General features: G+C 26.5%; 2 protein-coding genes across 5 annotated transcripts in view; one reads left to right on the top strand and one right to left on the bottom strand.

Moving 5' to 3' along the window:
• The first annotated feature begins 1,763 nt into the window (after window positions 1-1,763).
• Window positions 1,764-4,005, top strand: Rbsn-5 (Rabenosyn-5). The gene is made up of 9 exons (XM_015508322.2): window positions 1,764-2,027; window positions 2,107-2,196; window positions 2,268-2,408; window positions 2,489-2,650; window positions 2,748-2,976; window positions 3,046-3,129; window positions 3,212-3,367; window positions 3,481-3,574; window positions 3,672-4,005. Exons 1-9 carry the CDS (start codon window positions 1,883-1,885, stop codon window positions 3,906-3,908), a joined length of 1,338 nt encoding a protein of 445 aa, XP_015363808.1. The 5' UTR covers window positions 1,764-1,882; the 3' UTR covers window positions 3,909-4,005.
• Window positions 3,915-19,062, bottom strand: part of Lpin (phosphatidate phosphatase LPIN) — a 32,796-nt gene continuing 17,648 nt past the window's right edge. Inside the window, exons 1-14 of one of the 4 annotated variants that reach the window (XM_015508286.2) lie at window positions 12,694-12,912; window positions 12,413-12,626; window positions 9,687-9,838; window positions 9,267-9,602; window positions 8,639-9,205; window positions 8,343-8,580; window positions 8,139-8,256; window positions 7,429-7,564; window positions 7,240-7,366; window positions 6,871-7,019; window positions 6,456-6,810; window positions 6,291-6,394; window positions 6,059-6,207; window positions 3,915-4,347 (exon numbers count right to left, since the gene is read on the bottom strand). In XM_015508286.2, the coding sequence (XP_015363772.1) occupies window positions 4,334-4,347; window positions 6,059-6,207; window positions 6,291-6,394; window positions 6,456-6,810; window positions 6,871-7,019; window positions 7,240-7,366; window positions 7,429-7,564; window positions 8,139-8,256; window positions 8,343-8,580; window positions 8,639-9,205; window positions 9,267-9,602; window positions 9,687-9,838; window positions 12,413-12,592 (2,625 nt within the window). In that variant the 5' untranslated portion in view covers window positions 12,593-12,626; window positions 12,694-12,912 and the 3' untranslated portion in view covers window positions 3,915-4,333. Of the gene's footprint in view, window positions 4,348-6,058; window positions 6,208-6,290; window positions 6,395-6,455; window positions 6,811-6,870; window positions 7,020-7,239; window positions 7,367-7,428; window positions 7,565-8,138; window positions 8,257-8,342; window positions 8,581-8,638; window positions 9,206-9,266; window positions 9,603-9,686; window positions 9,839-12,412; window positions 12,627-12,693; window positions 12,913-19,062 lie in introns of those variants that run through there. The other 3 variants (XM_089225677.1, XM_015508295.2, XM_089225676.1) reach the window with 3 other exon arrangements.

Genomic DNA, 19,062 nt, shown 5'->3' with positions numbered 1-19,062 from the left:
AGTCTAAATACCTCTGGTTGTACTTTTTTTACGGTAAAAAATTTAAAAATCAGATAAATAGTTCCAGAGATTTAACCATTCAAACAAACAATTTTTCTTCTTTATATTATATGACCATTTTAACCGCTGTAGAGTTTGAATTTTGAAAAGTCCTTTCTTAGGGAGTTTTTAAATAATAAAATGAACTTCCTGACTAAATTTCATACTCATAGTTTCAACAGTTCCGGCTAGGTGATGATGAATAACCCAGGACAAGTAATTGTATATATATTATATAGACATATATGATACATATCAAATAATAATCAATAAAATAATATGACAAAACAATTTATTGGTGTAAATCTACATAAGATTATGACAGTTTTATCATTTAAAGGCAACGAACGTCCATCAGGTAACTCAAGTGCCGAGCGATTCTAGGATGAAGAATAAAAAACGACAACTAAACGATTGTCAGGTGAACACAATAGGCGTTCTTCTAGTCACTAAAATGTGGAGTGATTTAGGGATGAACGCGTACTGTGGCCTTCGTAAAGTGACGTTTAACGAATTGTCCGGCGAACGCAACAGTCGTGCAGTTGTCCATCAAACAGAGTTCGGGTGTTCAACAAATCTAACCTTCCGAGATGGAAAGAATTCGAGATGTCTTCATTTCACTGAGCAATAGCTTGGATCATAGAGTAATTTACTCTATGAGCAATGACTTATTAACTCGAACCATTAGCTCGAACGATCTTCAAACCTGTAATGATGGATCGTGGTTATCACCTATTGGTGACCACCAAGTATAGACTACCACCAAGTATAGACATATTAATTATTAATTAACATGTTTATGCCACCTGCAAGATGTATTTATAAAAAATACACCTTAATGACTAGTTACCACAGATGGCACAGATTACAGAATAAAATCATAGGCATAATATAGATGGACTGCGCGTTTAGCCCTTATCATGTCAGCAATAATGAACTTAGGTAGAAGCTATTTTTTAGATTTTCTTAAAATTTCGGGGGGGGGAGGGCTGCAGCCCATTCAGCCCCCCCCCCCATAAATACGCCCCTGTTATTATCTGTTATAATATTATATCATAGAATACATAAAACATAGCATTAAGCATAATATTTTATACTATTAATTCAAGTTTTATTAGTTTATTAGTTTTGGTTGTTGATATTTTGTAAAACAGTGGTAAAATGGTAAATATATGTTCTATTAAAAGCTGTAGAAACATTGGTAAGGATGATGTTCATATGCGTAAGTAAGTTAAAAAATTATAGAATTTTAATAACTTTTATATTTTTAATACATTTAACTATTTGACATATTATGTTTTTAAGATTTCCGAGTAATGAACAAATTGCAGTGATATGGACTAACACAATTAAAAAAATATAACCATCGTACATGCCTTTAAATTTTTTTTGATTCTTAAAAAATAAATAATTAAGGTATAAATTTTACATTTTTCATGTCTAATGTCTTATCAGTTATCACTTTTATTTACACAAAATAATACCTTGGAATAAAAACAGTAAAAATGTTTTATCCATGCTATTTTACCTTCTCCGGTCTTGTTATTTCATAGAGTTAACCTAACCTGGCGAGGGGGGAGGAACGCGCAGTCCATCTATATTATGTCTATGAATAAAATAATATTAATAATAATAATAACAATAACTTCCTCAATGTTATTGATGTTATCAATATATGTTATCAACATAAAATCATATACTTATTTGATAATAATAATGATGATAATTTGAGAAATTAAATTATATCATTATGACACTTCATGTTCATTAGTTGTTCAATATTTATATTTAGTATTGTATTATTGTATTTTAATATTTTCATTATTTATGGAACTCCTTCAATATGACTGAAGCCGGTGAAGAAAATATAGTTTTAGAAGGATTCTTATGTCCTATATGCAAAGTTGACTTTGGTTTAGACCTTAAGTTATTTTTACATTTTCAAGAAGCTCATAGCGAAGATCAAGATTTAGTCAAATCGTTTAAAGGTATGCTTATAAATTCATTAATATATGTATCTCAATATCTATGTACTAATATGCATGTTTGGTAATTCATTTTTTTTAGATTTATTTGGTAAAGCTAAAGAAAAAATTTTGAAGAATGATATTGGGAAAAAAGAAGAACGCCATTATGTGTGGGAACCTCAAGAAATAGGTATGTTTTATTTACTCATTACTCATTTACATATTATTGTTATAATTGTTCATACTTTATTTAATTAATAGGAGTAGTCCAGTCCCACTTCGAGTATTTTAAACACTGTCGTAATAAATGGGTTGAACACTTTGTAATGGAAACAAATAAAACAGTCGTACGACTTGAAAAGTTACTTTGCAACTTACCTCAAGATCCTAATAAACGAAAAAGTATATTTTCTTTGTGTAATTTTTTTAATATATAAAATTTAAAAATAACATAATTTATCTGTTGCCAATTTTTAATCTAGTTCATGAACAAACTATAGTACATTGGTTGGATGGTACAGACGTAACACGATGTCCGGATTGTACTAAGTCATTTAACATAACAAGGCGACAACATCATTGCAGATTGTGTGGTTCTATTGTGTGTCATGAATGCAGCTGTTTTTTACCATTATCTAAAGCATGTTGGTACTTTAAAAAAAATTATTAACTTATTATACGGGAAGATTAATATTTAGTCTATGGATACACAGAATTAAAATTTTTTGTATTTTTCAATAGATGAAACAATAAATGAAACTGGCAAAAACCAATTGAATTCTATAGCACAGAGTTTACCAAGTTTTCGTTTATGTGTTCATTGTGGAGAGGTGTTAGAAAATCGTGAGCAAATCAAATACCGTGACCAAAAGCCTCTCATGTGTGATTATTATGATAAAATTGTAGAATGTCGTAATAAAATTGAAAATGATCTGTTAATTAAATTTAACCAAACATATAATCTATTAAAGTAAAATATTTACTACTAATTTTATGTATTAAATGAAAATCATGATCATTATTTTTATTTTTGTTATAGAGAAGGAGAATCCTTGTATTTGACAGAAGCCAACAAAATTAGAAGTGATATTGTTAAACTTGCCGAGACAATAGATGCCCTTAGGTCAATACTTTTTTATTTAATCATACTCATAACTTTTATTTAATTGTATTCATTTTTTTCAACTTATGTAATTTTTGAGCAGTAATAGGATACTGAAATTAGAAAATGATACAAATTCATCTAAGGTCACTTCAAAAAATATTAGATTAGCTATGATACAGTGCGTTCAATCAACTGTACTTGCAATACCTGCTCTTCCTTCACTGAAGGAAGTTGAAGAAATTGCTCAGAGAAAACGGTAAATGTTATTTATCAACTATACTTCATTAAAAGAAATTTATAATTTAACTAAAACATGATAATAATTTTTTAAATGAAATTAAGAAATTATATGTTAAAATAAATATTTAGTGAAGCAGCCGAGACACGTCTCCGTAATGGTCAAGATACAGAAAAGTCTAAAATGAATCCATCAGTTCCTAAGCGACACAATATACAAAACAATGTAATTAATTACATGATCAAATAATTTTTTATTTTTACTATGAGAATTAATTTTAAATGTCAAGTGTTAATACTATATATTGTTTCAATGTAAATAGGAAATTAAATTAATACTTGAAGATGGTTGGAGCCCTGTAACAAATGCCAATGTCAATTCTGACAATCCTGTGGTGGAACAGATGAACATCATAAAGAACTACATTAAACAAGCCAAAGAAGCCTACCGATTTGATGAGGTTGCTAGTCTTGAAAGGAATTTACAAGAATTAAATGAAGAGTATTTCAAAATGCAAAATGGTAGTAGAAATATGTCTGATTATTCTACAAAAAATTAAAACTAATTCTAGTCCAATAAAAATGGCAAATTTAATAATTATCACAAAAAATAACATTAAAAAATATAATTATCGCTAATCGATTACTCTTACAAAATATGTCTTAATATATCACAAAGAGTGAATAAGTATCATTATTTTCCCCATGTTTCTTTTACTTAATAATAAAAGTTTATGATAATGAGTATTATAATATAAATTCATAAATTAAATTAATCCAAAATATATATGACAAAAAAAAAATAAGTCACTAAGGTAATCTTATTTGTAAAGTATTAAATATATATGGTTTAAAATAGTATATTTTCAAAGAATGGTAAATTTCCTCTAATTAAAATCTGGAACTGGATCACGCCAATATATAAACTGGTTGTAGTCCAACTCTTGCATGGGTAACACGGGGAACATTTCATCCACCATTGTACTCATATAAGTATATCTGAAAGAAAAATATAAGTTTAATACTAAATATAGAAGTTTAAAACAATCATTTATCTTATATGATTAGATTAATAATCAAATTAAATCTGTTATCAATTTAGAAAACAGTATGAATTTTTCACCTTTAAAGAATATATTGTTTGACTTCAGAGGAAATACATTTTTTGTAGAAAAAGATATGTTAGGTATGTTAAGGATTAAATTTGATCATTAGCGCACATACCCAAATTATTTTGAGTTAAAAATCTTGTTTTTGTGTGTAGTTTTGCATTTATAAGAATAAGTTAATTTCAGTTTATATTGGCAATGCACTAATTTACTCAACTTTATTTTTAGTATTTATAACTGGAAAACTGAAAAAAAATTTGTTTTCATGTACTGTCTACCAGTATGATGGTTTATTAATATGTAAACAATGGTATTAACTAAAATTATTTTATTTGATAATATAGATATTTTCAACCATTTATTCTTTTTTAATATTGTTTTCTCGATTCGGTGACAACAGCACTGATATTTTATTATTTTTTCCATTTTTCTACATAAATACCAACAATCAATTTATTAATGCGATATAAAGAAGTAAATGTAATATATTATATTGGATTTTCGCGCTCAGATAATATTACCTGTTTCAATATTTCCAGTACATTTAAATAGAGCGAAACAAATAAAAATTATGAAAGTAGTGAAAATGTAGAAGACTGATTACAACACTGGTTCATCGAAGAATATTATAATAATTGGTTATAGGATATTGGACAAAAATAAATTCTTTATTGAAAATCAGATTCATTAATTGGAGATTTTAATATAATCATGTAATTTTGTTTGAAATGGTATGTGTAACAGTATAGGTAGTGTGGAGAGAGAAAAGTCCCCCACTGGTCAAATTTAAGACTGAATGTGTGCCTATGAATTTAGTTTCTATTTTAAGTCTGAACATAATAATTATTGTTCAGTTGTTTATTAGATACTACAATTTTATATTTAATAAAAAGTTTGAAATTTTGTTTTGGATTTAGAAATCTGTTGGATATTCACAAATTTACTTCTGTTTAACAATTATCAATAGAGAAATTATTTTAAAATAATAATAAAATGTATTAATGTTTTTTTTTAATCTCGTCTAAGAGTAATTGAGAAATTGTTAACTATCTATAAAATAATGAGTTTATTTTTTTTTTTGCAAATTTTATATTTATTTAATTTACCTTATTATTAATATATTTAATTATTTTAATGAGCTAATTATTGTAATAAAACAACCAGACAAGACAAACAATTATATATTTAAATTTTGAAACCAACAAATATACATGTGTCAAATTTCAATCATGAGTAAAAATCAAAAAACTTATTTGGAGGATGAAGACTTGGCTCTACTATTTTTTCATAAACTTTAAGTTGAGATAAATAAAATAGTACCCATCAGCACTGCCAATGATGTTGATGTATTTTAAATTGTTGTTATGAGTTAGTTATGATTATACAGTTTAACTAAGTCCCAAAAGGTTATCATATTGAGACTAGTAGCTTTTAAAAATGACAGAACAATTCAGTTGAGTTTAATTCAGCACTATTCTATTGGGATCATATAGTTTTAATATTATTCATTTGACAACATCAATAATTTTAGTAATATGACAACTGATAGCATAAATAGTTAGCATCCCATGCAAACCCCAAATATAAAGACAGACCCTTACCAAATGTTTCACATTCAAAAGAAGTGGTGCTAATGGTATCCCTACTGCTACTGATGACGTTACAATCGTCTTCAATACGGTTTGTAACGTCATCGCCGCACGCCAAAACCGGAAAAAGATCATTAACAATACAACTCTGCCCAGTATAACTGAATAAGAATTGTAGATACATAAATAGAAAATTGGAAACAAGTATTTTAAGCTAAAAATAAAACAGTGAAGTTAAACTTACGAAGATTGGAACGTTTGAGTTAATTCGTGTTTCAATTCTCCCCTGTGATTTATTGTGAATATTCTTGATATTGGTATACCGATAGCTTGATATGACCAAACATCCTAAATAAATATGCAAATCAATAAATATATTTTTTTTAAATGAAAATAAGGAAAGACAAACATTTATTTTATTTCCATAACCAGCATAGAATGGTTTATTTTCAGTTGGAAATAAAGCTTGAATATCTTTGAGACAAGAGATTTTGAATTCTTCTGGTTTTTTTTCTATAACTTCACGGTGAAATGCATTCAGTAAACTAGTTGGATTTAATAGTACAGGTCCTTCTGGTAATGATAAATCTTCTTGTTTGATACTTTTTAAATAGTCCCTAGTAACTCTTGATTGGCCAATAGCTCTGGCTGACAAGTATAATAATTTATAGCCATTATCTTTTATCTTAGTAAACAATTTTGCAACACCACTTTGAGCCCAATCTTTACCAACTATTGGAAGTATATGGCCCAATACATCAGATCTAATGAATGATAATGTTATTTTTTATAAATAAAAAAACACAAAATAAATTTACACTTACTTAGTAATAGTTCCATCAATGTCTGATATAACAATTTTATCATCATATCGCCATTTGAATAAGAAACATTTGCAATGGCAAGTACCTTGATAAGCCGTGGTAACACTAAATACAATTTCATTAGAACCTTCCCTTAAGTTTAATTTTGCCTGGAACATAAAATCTATTAATTAGAAATTAATGTCAGTATTTATTTTCTTTGTTGGTGTAGTTGGTTATAAGTGGTTGGAAATTCAATAACTCTTCCCTCACTAGTGTGCTTCACTGACAAAAACACTTATCTTAAATATTCTACTAACAAATTACTTAAAACTTTATTTTTGCTTAAGATAATCTAAAGGATTTACTCTTTTTTTTATGAATACTCACAATTTGTTCAGAAGTTAGCCTCAAAGTTTTTCTACATATATCATTTTTATCTTTTGACTTCAATGAAAGTTTAGTTGTTTCCAACTCAAGCTCAGAATCAGTAGAACTATAGCACCGTTGTCTTTGACTATAAACAAATATTTTCAAAAATTAAAATTAAAAACATAACATTTTAAAATATTAACTTACATGTAGTTTGATGATTCCAATTCATTGTCTATTTTACCATCAATTTCTGATTTAAGGCATTCATTTATATTATTATTATGGACTAGTTGCTCTGACAAATTGTTGGAATCATTTTTTAAAATATTAACATTTCCACCTACAAAAAAGTAAATAAATAAAAAGATATGTTAAAAATAATAAGATATATCATTGAATTAAAATTTAATACCATCCCTTACAGTAACCTACTTGCAACCTACTGTACAGCAGAGTGACATCCACTTATTCTCTTTTTTAAACATTTTAATCCATAATCTTTGGACCTTAAAACCAGTTTTATCCTCTAATAATTAAGATTCAGTACTTTATGAATTTAGTTTAAATCTTGTGAAGACTATTTAAAATTTAACGTTTTCGGTTTTTCAATTTTTTTTTTTTTTTATATTGGTTACAGTTTTGATTTTGTAGTGGAGGGGTTTTGTTTTAAACCAGTTTAAATACTAACTTTTTGATTTAGCTACACTTAAAATATTGAAAATGGAACTGAATTATTTATAAAATTGATCTCCAAAAACCTTTTTTATGCTCTTATAAATATATATAAGGCTAAAGGCTATTTATATGTATAATAAAACATAACTACAAGATAAATCTGTTCATAAAAATTAATTTAATCCAAAACATGATTTATAAAAATGTGTAACATATTTAGTTATGTGTTAAATATTTACCTAATGGATTAATTGATTTTGTATCTTTACTAGCACGACTCCAATTGAACCAAGACGTATAACCTCGATTAAGATTTTTAGTGTTTTCTGCTTGTACTTTAGCTTCAGAGTATTCATTCTATAATTTTTATAATCATATATTTCTATTATTATTTATAATTTTCAATGAAATAATGATGTATTCAATCAAAAAGCTCATGGCACCTGAGGCAATAATTTCTGATACGCAGCTATTGAGATCAAATGTGGCAAAGCAGTCTGGCAATTATAAAACTTTTTATTTACGCGTACCACTAAATTAGGATTCTTTACAAGATTATTAAAATCCGAAGTGAATTCTTCATAAGAAATTTGGTGTTTGGAAAACTTCTCTTCAATAACATCATTACCATTCAGAGAATCTAACTCTCCACATAAGGAAACTGATACTTCACACGGTAAACTGAAAAATTATGTTCAGTTAAAACTCATTAATACTTAAATTTAAATAATTCACTTACTTTTGGTGGAACTTTTCATCAAAATCACTATCAATTGATTTTGGTCCTTCTCTATCCATGCTTGTAGGTGAATGAGATAGTGAAGCACCTCTTCCAGATTCCACATCATCATCATCCACTTCATCACTGACTTTAACTTCTTCTTGCCTTGGTGGAGTTTGGTTATACAAATACAATTCTAATACCTTAGGATCTAATTGATCTGTGCACAAATCAGCTAAATATATTCCTCCATTTTCTGAAGAGTTATGGCGAATGTGTTTAGTTTTTTTCATAAAACCCAACATATTTGCCAACATAGACCTCTGATTAGCTGCTTCTTGTTTTTTGGAAGCTTCTTGCAAATTTAATTTGGAATCATTAGAATCTAAACTATTGCGACGTGCAGGTGGTGTAGGTAATTCTCCCCAACGCCAAAATTGATGATCACTAGGACCATTATTCAAATCTGTTTTATTGATAGCAGATATTCCAGTAAGACATTCAACAGCTGAATTTCTGGCTCTTTGTTGAAATTCATATTCAGTATCAGACTGAACAGCACAATTATATTTCATCTCACCACAACTAAAAATATTTTTAAATTATGAATAAATAACTTATGATATTTCTGAAATAACTTTCTTACTTTGAACTTGGGGATGCATCTGTATCACTAAAGAAATGTAAATCATTATCCAAATATTGTTCTTGGGAACGATCATCGTTATCTATTAAATAAGTAGGAGCAGGAAGATCACAAGATCCAAATGTGTTTCCAAGTTTTTTGGTTTCATCTTTAACTTTTCTTTTGATAACAGATTTTTTACGCCGACGTTTACGCATTTGTGGTCGAGGTGGAGAGTCTTCAATTGGCCTAAATTTTAATGGTTGAAAATCTTGAGATGCACCATCCACAGTTTCTGCACAAAATGTTTTGGGAACAACTTGTTCCAAGTTAATAGCGTATTCTATAGTTTTTCGTCTATAAAACAAAATTTACAAATCGAGTTTTTAACTATAATATTCAAAAATATTTTAATATTTTTTATTTATTTGTGGCTCTCACTCTTCATCGTCAGGTATTGGTGAGCATGCTAAATGAGGTGGTATTGTTTCAATATCATCTTCTTCTGATATTTCCTCAACAAAAAATGCTTCACCAGATTCTCCAAGTTTCATATGAAGTTGAACAGGTTCTCCATTAATTTCAATTTCAACCTAAAAATAGTTTTTGAATTCAATAATGTACCACATATAAAAAAAATTATTCTGAGCATTGATGGTCTATTTTTTTTTGGTAACCATGCAAATCAAACAAACAAAATATTGCAAATTTAACTAATTGGTAATTTATATACTTTTTTCACCCAAATAATTTTGAAAATTACCTACTTAGAAATTTAAATTTTTGAAGTACTCATCACTAAAGTACAAACTAGATAACATTTTCTACTAAAAATTCTTTAAAGTAGATGATTGATGCATTTTTTTTTTTTATTGAAAAAGCAGAAAACGAAGACACAGAAATAAATTAAGATTAGAATTTAAAATATGTCAATAACTCTTATGAGCTCAAGAAATTATAGAAATTATAACAAAAAAAAAGGATTTGTTTTAAGTAAAATTTATTTTATTTAAAATTATTGTAATTTCACAATATCTGTAGATTTAGATAGCATATGGCTAGGAATGTCTCATTTTATTCATAAAAAAAAGGTTAAAATTTTAAAAACATGTATAACCTTTTATTTAATAAGATAAAAATAATGATAAAGATATACATTTAAAATAGACTGGTCCCTTAAATTAACTTCATGGATTTTTAACTTCTCATACAAGGTTGCTTGCCTAAAGTTGCATACTTTATACAAGTATTTATAAATCTTCGAATATTATATTTTAAACGTCACACCTATCACTATAATATGAAATTGTGTACTGAGAACTGTAATGAATCATTTATTTTTATTTTAGTATTTAAAAATAATTACAAGGAAAATAAATATCTTTGATGTAATCTTTATTAAATAGTATAGTGGTTATAAGAGAATTCTTATTATTATAAAGTAACAATCCTTTGAAGTTCTATACTATTTTAGATACAATCATAGATAATAAACTAAGATATTTTGTAATATTTCTATATTAGATATAGAAATATGAGATATAAGATACAAAAGTGTTATAGAGCTATAAATACAATTAAGTCATACAGTTATTATATTTAAATATATATATTATATTATTATATATTATTACATTTCTCAATATTAAAGTGAGTTACAAATTATTTAAATGTAATGATTATTGATTCAAAAATTAATTTAAGCCAATGCAATAAATTATTCGTTGATTGGTAGGTACTACGCTAAACATATTTAATAATTCATACACTAATATTTACAATTAAATTAATATATTTCCAAAAGACAAATAATTAGGTATTACCTATGGTATTAATTTGAATTATATATTTGAGTGGTTACCAATATAATAGAAACTTTAGTTACTAGAGATTAAATCATTATCAGTAATATTCAAAACTAATGAGGATCATGATTTTTTTTTTAAGGTCAGCCATTGAAAACTATAAATACACAAATAAATCATCATTTATCTACTGTATTTATAATTCAATGTTATCAATATGATTTTTTTTTTAAATATTGGAAAATATAATATACCTAACTAACCTTTTAAAAAGGTTAAAAACAAAAGATAAAAACAGACATAAAAAAAACATATCATTTATAATTTAAAAATAATAATAAATAAGTTACAACAGTAACATTTTAATTAAATTATTGTCAAAGAACTTTGGGTATCAGTGGTAAGACATGATATTCCAAGCAACTAACAAGAAAAACATATTAATATGCTAATATGGGTGATATCGTGTAAAAAATGCTCAAAAAGCAACATTTATTTATTCAATAAATATTCATAAAACAGTATGATTATTTTTTCAGGCCAATTTTTGAGAAACTAGTTAAAAATCACTAATAAACAACAATAATAAAATTCAATGATTGTTAAAATTAAAATTAATTATTATCAAAAAAATATTTAATAAGTATATGATATAAATATAAGTTAATCTTAAATTTTGGCAAACTAAATTAATAAAAAGTAAAAATTATTTTAAAAAAGTATGTAATAATATAAAATAGATATCTATAGAATACTGAATAATCTCAATAATCTATAAAATAATGAATTAAAAATTGGGTTGTGCCTAGTGAGTATAGTCGATCAGATAAGTGCATTTAACTTGTGCAACTATAGTATTTATCAAATTCATTAAGAATAAAGCCTTACTTATTTCTTAAATCAATTCCTAAGTTGTAAAAATTTTAATTTTAAAAGGTCACTAAATATAAAAATAAAAATGAAAAAGTTATTAGATGCTCAAGGTGTAAAATATAATCATTGAAGAAAATAAAATAATATATAAAGGAGTCTTTAATTAAGGCTATCGATAAAATTAACAAATTATTATTGGTAATAATTATTTCATTTTTGAAGATCTTTTTATAATTTTAATTGAATAATTAATAATCTTTATCATTTAGTTACATACTATTATTAGGTAAGTATTCCCAAATATAAAAAAATAAATTTTAATCTTTACCGATGGTAGATAATAATACATATATATTATGATATACATAGTGATACTGTAACTTAGTTTTATTTTTTCATTATTAACATATTTTCATTAAAATTCTTATAAATTTTAAGAATCATTTGGGTAACTGGCCTATTTGTACTGATAAAGGAAGTTTAACTTACTATCTTCTCTCTGCTCCGTAGCACACCGATCTTCCCAAAACGAACATGAAATGGCGAACACGTAAACGTGCCATCTGGCTGTTCCACAACGACAATATCGATGGCTCCGGTTAGGGTGGCTGGATTGATTTCATTATACACATGCCGAAAATTACTGATGAATTTCCCTAAATAATTCATCCTTTTTCTGGGCAGGCTTTGTAAAAGGCTATCACTAAAATCATAACAAAAAAATAAAATTATATTATGCACGCCATAATGATTTATCCAGAATTATATACATTGCTATGAAATCATCTGAATAAAGATATACACTCAAAAATTTATTGATCGATATTATACACGACGTATCTGCGAGTAGCGACTAACTGACAAGTTGTGTACAGGCAATCGACAACTACAAATACTTATCAAATATTAATAATAATGATGGATAGGCATGAAAGTTAAAAATAACATAAAGCAACGATCGGACGATGTCTTTATAGTTTATTAGTTTATTACGCTCACGCGTCACGCTGATTACAGTTGTTTTTTAGTAGTAAATTGTAATAGTGTTTTGATATTATTTTGACGGCGCTGAATGTCGATGATTTCGATTTCACCGAACAGCTGATTTGCACTTGACGCGCACGGCGCACAAAGGAGGAACCATCGCAACGCGCGTTTTGTTTGTGTCAATAGACAATAATAGACAATACTGAAATATTGAATCGTGAATACTGATTATTCATTGTCTATCTGCCTATCTTGTATATACACGGAATGAAATGTCAAAACGCAGCTTGCCAGTTGCCACTGCCGCGTCTCACTAGTTTACTGTTTAGTACTTAAGCACTTTAGTGTTGGGCATTGGGCAAATGGGTAAACAGAGCTGCCTGCATCAGCTGTTCAGACTGCTGCAGGTGAAGCGGTCGATGTGAGTTGTAATAATATTATTAAATATTTCAAAATTTTTCAAGGACAAAAAATTTAGAATATTGATTTTATTAAATTATTACAATTCAATATTTGAAATAATTGTATTATTGATCACAAAGGGCCAGCGGGTAACCAAGTAGCAGATTACTATCCACAATTTATCAATATGTAATAAGAAGACGTATACACACTATCGTATGTTGCCTTCGTCTTATATACGTACGACATGGCAAACTTTCGTTCACTAGTTTCAATAGAGTGCTATTAATTTTGATATTACAGTGAATTGACCTATTATAAAATGTAATCGTAAGAATATTATCTAGTCTATCTAGGACACCACGTAGGCGTTTATATTATTATTTTCAAGTAAATTATAATCGTTATAAGATCTGCAGTTTCAAGAAGGTCATGACTCATGAATGACCAATTTGTCAATTGTTACTTTTATACTTATACATTTATTCCTTCATATTATTTATTTATTATATATAACTATTAAACTATATAAGAGTTCTGTAGTTTGCACTAATCTACAGTCTAAGCATATTACCTAATGGATAAGTATCCATATTAATTAATAATTATTATAGAATAAATTGTACAATAATTGTAGGTATGTTTATTGAGTAAATGACCTGTAGCTGTAGGGTATATTATATATTATGCTTAAATTATAATATATATTACTCTGTTCACTCATGTTCTTTGATTTTTACTATTTTAATATTGAGATGGGAACATAATTTATTATTTACCTCCTAACTTGTAGCGTTTTATATTATTAATTTCCAGCAATGAACAAAGTACTAGGTAAGTTGTAGATATCTATAAAAGTAAACATAGTACATGTAGGGTCTCGAAGACTCATTAATCCGAACATAGATACAGGGAATAATCGAAAAGAGGCGATAATTCGGACGGGTTGGAGCGTAACTTCGTCATGACGAGTCACCATACAATTCTTGTGTTTTATTTTATTGAGAATTAACACCTTTTTATCTAAAGATTTTTTTCAGTACAACTGCACAATAATTTTAATAATTGTATTCGTTGAATCCTAATAAATTATATTTAAATTAATTAACAAAAATTAATTTTCAAATTTAAATTGCAAGAAAATATATATTAATAAAGCCATATGCATAATCGCTACTAGGGAGGAGTGGCTGAGGGACTAATACCCCCTCCAAACTTGTAATTTCACCACCAAAATAAATGATTTAATTGTTTTCTAAAATATTATAAACCGTTTAAAATTCAACTGTATTCTAATTTAATTTTTATTTAAAGTTTATAATTATTAATTAATATTGCTTATGATAAATATCATTAATATCATATTACAGCTGTATGCCTGTATTCGTTTTTAAGGAAACAATTATTATACATATTTTACAGTGTCTACAATGAACTAGAATATACATACAGTATATATTATTAATGTAAAAAATAAACTTGAGTAAGTAAATTTTGTTTTTTGTTCTATTTTTAATTTAATATATATAAGGAATATGGTGGAATATGGTGGAAACGCCCAACGGAATACTTTTTATGTAATACCAGGTGGTTGCTACAGCTAGCATCAGTAGCATCCCTCCAAAATTTTAGCCTTATAGTTGAACCACAGGTCATATCCATACAAAACCTTTTCCCAATTCCGTTAATGAGACCAAATTGTTGACAATAACTAAGTCTTATGCACTTATTCATTATATCTCAACGGGACAGAGTCTCTTTATTATAATTTACCACACTATTCTTGGCGGCGTAAAGAAATGTCCGCTTTTAAAGATAATTAAATGTTCAATTAATTTTGCAAACAATGCTCATGTTTCTATTGGCGGTATGAGTAAAAATCGTCAGTATTGCTAGGCAATAAAATGGCCATGTGTGCTGGAGGAAAATTTAAATTTAATGAAATTACTCAGCCACTATAACCATTAAAAAGTTTCATTGATGACACTTATCGTCATTCTAAAGTTGTTCTCACTTTTCGATAGTATACGAATATTCCTATAATCCTACTTTTAATATGACGTATTTTGATGCCTCAGACATTGTGTGCCAAGGTATATTTAAAATTCAAGATCAGCTATATTAGCTGGTTCACAACTATACAGCTATTATACCAAGCACTAATGAAGAACTATACCTATATACTAATTTAATATTAAATATAAATAAATAATAATAAATAGAGCGAAATCATACCGAACTATTTCACAACGAAGTACCAGGTACCTTGGGGACTTAGGAAGTGGGAAGTACCTATCTTCAGTTTTGCACTTTTTGTCATTATTATATCTAATATCATTTATAAAAATTAAGCTTATTATTCATTGAATATAATAGATAGTCTAAATTAAATTAAATTATAAATTGTAATAATTAATAAATATTTTGTGGTTCTATTGAGGTAAAAGGACTTTCTTGTAATTATGTTGCCAGTGAGAGGTAGAAACTACTTTGTATACTTGTTCTAAAAATTTAAAATACTGAATAAATGAAAAATATTACAAAGGTATAACATCTTAAATATTATGTATGGAATACCTGTACCTAAGTTAAAGTTCATGGTCCACTAAATAAATAAATAGATCAAACCGTATTACTGTACATTCCGTAGTCTATACTATATTGTTTATTATATAATTTATTAATCATCCTTATTAATGCTTATTGCGTTTAAAATTTAAAATTTGATGAAACATAATATACAAAACAACTGTACATTTGAGTGTCTGACGTCTGTACATATCACTGACAAAGATAGATAGTATGTGCCCTGTGGTATCTACCCATAGTATTATTTATTAATTATTTATTATTATCTACATAAATTATTAGATATGCGTGTATACGCCATACCGGACATGTGGTATTTGACTTTTGATAATGATGAATAATAATAAATATTAATAGGCAAATTATAGCAGTAAGTACAATTATTATATTATCATCTTACCTAATCTAATGAAATATGAAGTACCTACTAAAATTATATAGGTAATAATAAATGGTCAATAGCTCACGATAATAAAATACACTAGTTACCAGAAGTCTAGAACTAAGTACAGCAGCTAAGAAGCGGGTTAGTTGCTCAGCTGCTGTATTATTTAACGACAAATATAATGTCGTAATATCACGTGGTAATAAAATATTAGCTCTACCTACTTAATATTTAAAATTTGTTTTGAAAGAATATAGGTAAATATATTTTATAAATACGTAGGAAATCAGTAGAATGCTCACATAAAATATCTGTATTTAAAGATAAAAATTGTTATAAGAAAAAAATATTTACATAAAGACGAAAAATTATATGATATAAATTGCAGAGTTGTGAATTTAATGTTGTTGCACATTGATCAATTTCATTAGATATAAAAATAATATAACTATATTAATGAAATGCAAATCTGTATTTTGTAGTTAAATGTCAAATGTGTGGTCAAAAGTAACTCAAAACAGTCAAAATAGTTCCAAATATTATTGCAAAATATAAATGTTTACGCATAAAATGTTTATTACCTACTGATTTTGTTATTGTTATTCTTATATATTAGTATTTATTTATATATATGTTTATTTATTTCTATACAATACATTAACTAAATATGAAATAGCCTATATGTAGATATTATAATTAGATATGAAACTATTCAAAATACAAATGTAATCGCATGTATTAATATATTAACAGAAATGTACCATAATATTTTGAAACTTTGGAAGGTTAATTTTCAATAAATAAGGTAATCCATTTACTCAACTTGCGTGTATATGTCAAGATCTGGGCAAGGACCTCAAAATGTTAATGCATCACTGCACTGGATTCCAAAAACGCACAGTTATTGTTATACTACTTATTAGATAGTTTTGGAGATGTATATTATTACAAGTGTAAAGCGAGTAATTAAGTAATATCATTTAGTATTTAGTATTATTAAAACCTTTTCACATTTCACAAAATAAATAGTAAATACTTATAATATTATAGTTGGGTAAAACACTTATATAGCCATATAAGTATTAACCATTAGGTACTATACTCTATAATGGGTTAGTATTTAATACATAACCATAAAAAAATATTGGTCTATCCATAATCCATACCGAAATTATTAGTGAATAGTGATTTCTACTACTGATTACTGATTAGTAATTAATTATACAAACTACGCGTCATTATTTATTATTTATAATACGGGCATATTATAACAATTTATGAAGATTTACGACAATTTTTAATGTGCCTACCTATATAGTATATAGACTGTAGGTAAACATAAAATTGAAACAATGTACAAAAAATAAAAATGATTAATTAATAATTCAGTAGTTTTATAACTTTGTATTTTAACTGGATGTTTATGCATTTATAACATCTAAACTATAATGTGGAGTATAGAAAATTGTTTCATTAACTTAAAAATTCTTATAAAAATATAATTTTTCAAATTTTGCATATTAAATTTTTGATGTTCACTTGCTTAATGCCTTGATCATTTTTTTTTACATTCATCATACTTCTTGTGTAATACTGCATATTTGAGGTTTTTCGTAACTTATTATGTCAAATATTCCGAACCAACGTATAAAGATTATTTTTACTAAAACTGGAAACACCTGCAATAGTACCTAACTATACTCATTAGATTGATACAATGAATAATGTATTATTTATTACGATTGGTATCATTTATGACGATGTTTCAATTGTGTTCCGCGTTTCGTTTCCGCGTTCGTTTGTTTTGTTTTTGTAATCAGTCTTATGGTGTAATGAATTTCTATATTATACAAAGGTTTATATTTATTTTAATATCCCTAAAAATTCAATACTATCATGACTAGATAATTTTATTTTTGAATTAAAATCGTTAGCTAATGATGAACTGTTTTATGCTATAAATTGTGTAATATTATATGTAAATGGTTAGGGACGATTTTTAGTGATTCAGCAAATTAATAAAAATATAAATATCAAAAATTACAAAGATTAATTGTCTCCATTAATTTATTAATAAATAGTAACTTGTTTCAAATACCTATTACAGAAAATTACTCTTTCATGAAGAATTCATTATGTTTTGAGTTTTTAAAATATACATTAAAAAAAAAAAAACATCATATTATGTAAAATATGATATTTTAAACGAATCCACAATAAGAAAAAAATATGTTCTAATTTGGATAAGAATTGACGAAACAACTGTCGTATATATATATGTATACTACCAATATCATAATCAGTGTTGAATCCAGACAATTTTTCTGAGGGGGGAGCTCACTTTTTTTTCATTGGTGAATGGTGATACGTCATTTTAGTATTATGAATTATATCTATTAATAGGTAGTTATTTTTATTATAATTTATAATTTAGACATTTCAAATTTATATAAAACTACAAAACAAATTAAAAACAAATTATTTATTTTTTATTTTTAAATCAATCTAAGGTTTTCACACATTATAAATCATATTACCTATTATTATTATTTATTGCAATTCAGAAACTATAAATATTGAAAAAATTACAAAATAAATTAGAAACCTATTAATTATTTATATTTAAATTAGTATTGTGCATTTAATAAATAAGTACATTTTGTTGAAAGTCAGAAAGTTGTATTTATCAGTGGGGGCGAAAGAATTTCAGGGGGGAGTTCGCCCCCCCCCCTGAAGTATACCTGGATTCAACACTGATCATAATTATTATGATATT

The sequence above is a fragment of the Diuraphis noxia genome, unplaced genomic scaffold, assembly GCF_037042655.1.
Source record: "Diuraphis noxia isolate RWA-SAM2 unplaced genomic scaffold, SU_Dnox_SAM2 contig0004, whole genome shotgun sequence".
Taxonomy (NCBI): Eukaryota; Metazoa; Arthropoda; class Insecta; order Hemiptera; family Aphididae; genus Diuraphis; species Diuraphis noxia.
This window is presented reverse-complemented; position numbering and strand designations above follow the sequence as displayed.